A 6,680-nucleotide genomic window follows, 5' to 3' on the forward strand; every position below is an offset into this window, starting at 1 on the left:
ATAGGTGCATTGTGTGATGTCATCAGAAAAAGACGATATCCAGAGTTGAGATGGAGCATTGAGATGAGGTTCACGGCAGGACTAAAACCCAGCAATCCTCTGATACACTGTAACAAGGGTCGACCGATACGGGTTTTTTAATGGCCGATGCCGATACCGATTTTTTCCCATCACCATTGGCCAATGGCCGATATGGACTGCCGATTTTCTTAAGCCGATATTTTGGACCAATATGGGTAAAAAATGTTTTAAAAAATGACAAATATTCCAGGTCTCAAGTTACAAATGAACATTTATTTAACAGCAACAAATAAAATAAAAACCAAGTTGAGGTAGAACTTGTAACATTTAAACAACCTGTACAACATATTTCAAACAATTGCAAACAAATGTAAAAATAAATAAAGAATTGTACATGATATGCATGAAAGACTGTTAGCCTTTAGTTACCCCACACATCCCTCACTGTAAATTCTCAATAATCCCAGTTTAGGAGCTGTAGTTTATAATGGAGGAAGCAGAGGCGTTCAGCATGTTCCCCTGTCAGTCTGGACCTATTCTTCTCATAGATGTGGCTGACCTCGCTGAAAACCCTCTCGCTGGGAACAGAGGATGGGGGTGGGCTGAGAAATTTTCTGGCAAGTTTAACCAGATGGGGTAATCGCAATGAATTCTGTTTCCACCATTCAAGTGACTGGCCTGTCTGCCTGTCGATCAATGGCTCTCTCAAGTACTTCTCCAGCTGCTGTGTGAACAGTTCCTCTTCCTCATCAATTTCCTCTGGTCCTTGTGCTCCAAGAAGGTTGGCATACATCTGTTCTAACATGTCAGATGGACCAGCGACTTCCTCCGCTCCTTCTTCCTCTCTTTCTTCCACTCTTTCCTCCACCCTTCTCTTTTTTGGGTCTTGGCCTTGACCTTCTGCAGCCTCAGACAGATTGGTATGCTCTTCCATAATCCAGTCCTTTGCACTCGCCAGTGTGACAGGAGCCAAGGCATTACCCTTGTAACGAGGGTCGAGCAATGTTGCAAGGACCAAGCATCTTGTTTTTTCTGCCTTCTCAAATCTGTCCTTCAAGCTGTTCAGCATTGTGTCCCGGAGTGTTCTGATTTCTCTTGTCTTGGGACCTTCAGTTTCCAGCAACATCTTCAGCACTGTGACGCAGGGAATGATGCATGAAATTGTAGAGTCAGATCTACTCATTTCCAGTGTAACTTGTTCAAGTGGGCTCAGTGTGGCAATCAAATTATCCACAAGAGTCCATTGATCTGCTGTCAAGACCGATATCTTCCCATGTTCCCCTGCGTACACACTCAGTGCCTGCTTCTGCTCCACCATGCTCTCCATCATATGCAGGGTGGAGTTCCAGCATGTAGGAACAGACTGGATGATTCGGTGCTGAGGGAGGTCAAGCTCTTTTTGGATCTCTCTCAAATGCTGTTTGGCCAGCACTGAATGGTTAAAGTGGGTTGCCGAAGATTTCAATTTAGCAACAATGTCTGCCACAGCTCGCTGGCTGCTGACTCCATCATTGACTACAAGCTGAAGAGTATGAGCGCTGCAGCTCAGATCAGGTAGTTCAGTGAGCCTCATTCCTTTAACCAGGTTTGCCCCACTATCGTGAAGGACCAACACGACTCTCTCCGGATCAATGTCCCAGTGCTTCAGTAGGCCGAGGAACACATCACATATGTATTGCCCTGTGTGCGAACCATGCATCGCTTTCACGTTCAGGACAATTTGTTGCCTTTTCCATTCTTTGTCGATGAAATGGCAGATCAGACTCATCAAAGACTCCGTCTCTCCTGACCAACAGTCGGTGGTAAAGGACAAATGAGGGCCTGCATTGTCCAGGGTGATTAACTCCTTGATTTTCTTTTCGACCTTGGAGTGAACATCTTCAAAAAGTACAGTGCGATAATACTTTTCAGATTTTAGAGAATATCTGGGCTCCAGCATTGCCACCAACCTCTTAAAGCCGACATCTGCAACAACTGTAAAGGGCTGGTTGTCAGTGGCAATCATCTCCATGATTGCCACATCAATCTTTTTGGATCTGTTGTCTGAATTTGGCCATTTCCGTTGTGCATCAAACAATTGTGCAACAATGGGCTGTGTGGAGGTCGAAGCGGACGAAGATGCAGCTCTTTCATCCCTTTCTTTCAGAGCGTTATTGTGGGCCTCAAGGTGATGTCGTTTTAAGTGGGTCCACAAATTGGTTGTGTTCTTACTTTTTCCTTTCTCAGCCCCCATACTGACTAAGGAGTTGCAGATATTACACCGAGCCTTACCTGAAGTGGCCTCAGTGAAGTGCTGCCACAGTGGATTTTTTCGATCTGCCATCTGTATGGAGAAAAAAAATATATGTACCAATCAGTATCAATTTTTTTTAATTATATACTATAAAAAAATATTTTAAAAAATTATATATTATACTTATACTATACCCTTTCATCACACCATAACATGAATAATAGGAAAATAACCATTATGTCTGAAGCACATTGAGCAACTAATTGTTCAAGTGTCTGCTTAATACAGTATTATATTCACTTAAAAATTAATACATATTAAACTGTCAAAATGACGAGGGATATTATTTATAAATCCCTACACACGACGGGGGGATATTACAAATTCCTACGCACCTTGAGGGAACAGTATACCATTATTACACATAAACTAACATGGCAAGTTACTTATGGAGTGTATTTGGGTGTTTATTCTGTGTAATTGTTTGCACAATCTCAATACATCGGTTCTGCTCTATGTTCCAATAATGACGGGGCGACACCACTTCCGCGTGTAGTCTTAAAGGAGGGAACAGAGCCATCTATGCGGCCCTGGGAGGGGAATAGTCGATGAATAAGTACAAAGAGGTGTCCTAATTCTAAGAAAGGCCTGAAGTTCAACGTGTCTGTCACCCAGTGGAAAGGGGTTTAAGCAAGATTTTTCACTCTATTCAACGTGATGGCTTACTTTTTTCAATACCACGAGCTGTCACAATTCGGCAACTTTGGCGGGTAGAGCATTAAATGCGCACATGTCAGATTTCCGTTTTTTTCCGACCCACTCAATAACTTAACTTAATAAACTTCCAGGCACATGTAATAAAGAGAACATAAAATTTGGTGGTTTCAAACAATATTTTAAAAGCATTAGAGGCTCTGAAAGTTTAAAACTTACAGTGGCTGTAGCTTTCGGGGCTGTGCACTTCACTATCAGAGGGGGAGGGGTGACGTGACAGCGTGCATCGCGGGTCTTCTGGCAACACAGAGCTGGCCTTGGAATCCAAGGCTTGGATGCCGGTCTGTAAATGACGCGCGGGGGGGGTGCACGGATCGGCCAAACCACATGCGAATCAGCCGATGCCGATACACTTAAAAAACGCAAATATCGGCCCGATACATCGGCCGGCCGATGTATCGGTCGACCCTTGGTTGGTAGTATCTGAAAATCCATTTATCTCCGTGTGAGTTGCCACGGAATGATTAGTGTATCCCCGTGCAGAGTTGCCACGGGATGATTAGTGTATCCCCGTGAAGAGTTGCCATGGGATGATTAGTGTGCACACGTCTGTGTGAGTTACCACAGAATAATTTATCTCGAGACGGTCCTTTCGTGCCACCATGGGGGGGAAGTTGTGTTAAGGTGCCCAGACCGGACCCCGAGGAAACCCCACAGGATTGGATGAATCGCTGTGGTTTAGCATTCTACACCAGTCCGTGCTTAGACAATTTGGCTGGCTGGACTGAATCCCAGCTGCAGTTTTTGACTTATCCTTGTGCAGGAACTTTTAAACCAAAGTACCTCGCTTCGGCACATACACAAATATGTGTCAGAAAACAGAATCCAGGGACACATGTCTGCCCGGGGGCATTTTGAGTTATTGACAGATTCAGAAAGTACAGTTTCTAAGCTTTCCAATGATGCCTTCCATGTGGATATCTGACAATATTTGAAGAATGTGTGGCCTTTTGAAAGTGTATACTTCTTAAAACAGGAAAGGGAGAAAATCGCCCTCAAAGTTTTCCATCTCAGCTGGTGTAGGGCGGGCACATAATGGTGCTCATTTGCATGATATTAAGGAAAGCTCTACCCCCTACTAGCTAGCACGATACTACTTTCATGTAAACAAAGATCACCACGTCAATTTTCTTTCCTTGCAAAGTATGCCCCAAACAATTATGAAGTACAAAAATAAGTCCTAAAGTATACTTGAACGTTTTGTGGTTGAAAAATTACTCACACCATAAGAAAGAAAGATAGCACGATGATGACACAACTAACACAACACTAGTTTCATGTAAAGCCTCGGTCACAACCGGCCGTACCGTGCTCCTATGGCTGGTCTACATGCAAAAAACGCAAGAAACACACGAGAGCGTGCATGAAACGCACGAGAGTGCGCATGAAACGCCCGAGCGTGCGCGTGTGGCGTGCTGATTTTCGAGCCGCAGACCGGCCGCAGAGGTTCTTTGTCATGTCAAACAAACTCTACGGGCGCTTACGTTTTTTTCAGGTTGCAAGACAAACTTATGGCCAACGCGCGTCTTTATTCCGTGAACAAAAAAAAAACCGCAGCGATTTGGGAAACGCCGAAAATCACACGGCCAAAAAATCGTACGTCCGGTTGTGATCTAGGCTTAACCAAACCACAACACTCTCCGTTACATGCAAAAATAACCACACAGCCTTAGATTAATAAACTTACCCCATCAGAAAGAGAAACGGCGCCTTGCACACACCAATGCCTCCGATGGAATGTAATCCTAGAACGGTCCGTGTATCATCCGATCATTCATGTATTCCATCTCGTCTCGTCTCGTCTCGTCTTCTTCCGCTTATCCAGGACCGGGTCGCGGAGGCAGCAGTCTAAGCATGGAAGCCCAAACTTCCCTTTCCCCAGACACCTCGGCCAGCTCCTCGGGAAGAACACCGAGGCGTTCCCAGGCCAGCCGAGAGACATAGTCCCTCCAGCGTGTCCTGGGTCTTCCCCGGGGCCTCCTCCCGGGGGGACATGCCTGGAACACCTCCCCAGGGAGGCGTCCAGGAGGCATCCGAAAAAGATGCCCGAGCCACCTCAGCTGGTTCCTCTCGATGTGGAGGAGCAGCGGCTCTACTCCGAGCTCCTCCCGAGTGACTGTGCTTCTCACCCTATCTCTAAGGGAGCGCCCAGCCACCCTGCGAAGGAAACTCATTTCAGCCGCTTGTATCCGCGATCTTGTTCTTTCTGTCATTACCCAAAGCTCATGACCATAGGTGAGAGTCGGAACGTAGATCGACCGGTAAATTGAGAGCTTCGCCTTTTGGCTCAGCTCCTTCTTCACCACGACGGACCGGTAAAGCGACCGCATCACTGCGGAGGCTGCACCGATCCGCCTGTCGATCTCACGCTCCATCCTTCCCTCACTCGTGAACAAGATCCCGAGATACTTAAACTCCTCCACTTGAGGCAGGACTTCTCCACCAACCTGGAGAGGGCAAGCCACCCTTTTCCGGTCGAGAACCATGGCCTCGGACTTGGAGGTGCTGATTCTCATCCCAGCCGCTTCACACTCGACTGCAAACCGCCCCAGTGCATGCTGAAGGTCCTGGTTTGAAGAAGCCAACAGGACAACATCATCCGCAAAAAGCAGAGATGAAATCCTGTGGTTCCCAAACAGGATTCCTTCCGGCCCCTGGCTGCGCCTAGAAATTCTGTCCATAAAAATTATGAACAGAACCGGTGACAAAGGGCAGCCCTGACGGAGTCCAACATGCACTGGGAACAGGTCTGACTTACTGCCGGCAATGCGAACCAGACTCCTGCTCCGTTCGTACAGGGACCGGACAGCCCTTAGCAAAGAGCCCCGAACCCCATACTCCCGAAGCACCCCCCACAGAATACCACGGGGGACACGGTCGAATGCCTTCTCCAGATCCACAAAGCACATGTGGACTGGTTGGGCAAACTCCCATGAACCCTCGAGCACCCTATGAAGGGTATAGAGCTGGTCCAGTGTTCCGCGACCAGGACGAAAACCGCATTGTTCCTCCTGGATCCGAGGTTCGACAATCGGTCGAATTCTCCTCTCCAGTACCCTGGAGTAAACTTTCCCTGGGAGGCTGAGAAGTGTGATTCCCCTATAATTGGAGCACACTCTCCGGTCCCCTTTCTTAAAAAGAGGGACCACCACCCCAGTCTGCCACTCCAGAGGCACTGTCCCCAACCGCCACGCGATGTTGCAGAGGCGTGTCAACCAAGACAGCCCCACAACATCCAGAGACTTGAGATACTCAGGGCGGATCTCATCCACCCCCGGTGCCTTGCCACCGAGGAGCTTGCAAACCACCTCAGTGACTTCGGCTTGGGTAATGGACGAGTCCACCTCTGAGTCATCAGCCTCAGTCTCCTCAGTGGAAGACATGGCGGTGGGATTGAGGAGATCCTCAAAGTATTCCTTCCACCGCCCGACAATGTCCCCAGTCGAGGTCAACAGCTCCCCACCCGCACTGTAAACAGTGTTGGCAGAGTACTGCTTCCCCCTCCTGAGGCGCCGGACGGTTTGCCAGAATTTCTTCGAGGCCGACCGATAGTCCTTCTCCATGGCCTCCCCGAACTCCTCCCAGTTCCGAGTTTTTGCCTCCGCAACTGCCCGAGCTGCAGCACGCCTGGCCTGCCGATACCCGTCGGCTG

The 6,680-nt window shown here is 47.9% G+C and overlaps 1 protein-coding gene across 1 annotated transcript; it reads right to left on the reverse strand.

Moving 5' to 3' along the window:
• Positions 1-475: 475 nt before the first annotated feature.
• On the reverse strand, positions 476-2,344 carry LOC132899060 (zinc finger BED domain-containing protein 4-like). The gene has a single exon (XM_060940702.1). It carries the CDS (start codon positions 2,342-2,344, stop codon positions 476-478), a length of 1,869 nt encoding a protein of 622 aa, XP_060796685.1.
• Between the last annotated feature and the right edge of the window lie 4,336 nt (positions 2,345-6,680).

The sequence above is a fragment of the Neoarius graeffei genome, chromosome 15 (assembly GCF_027579695.1).
Source record: "Neoarius graeffei isolate fNeoGra1 chromosome 15, fNeoGra1.pri, whole genome shotgun sequence".
Classification (NCBI taxonomy): Eukaryota; Metazoa; Chordata; class Actinopteri; order Siluriformes; family Ariidae; genus Neoarius; species Neoarius graeffei.

Coding starts and splice junctions, on each gene's coding strand:
- LOC132899060 (XM_060940702.1), bottom strand. CDS start 2,344: ATGGCAGATCGAAAAAATCCACTGTGGCAGCACTTCACTGAGGCCACT.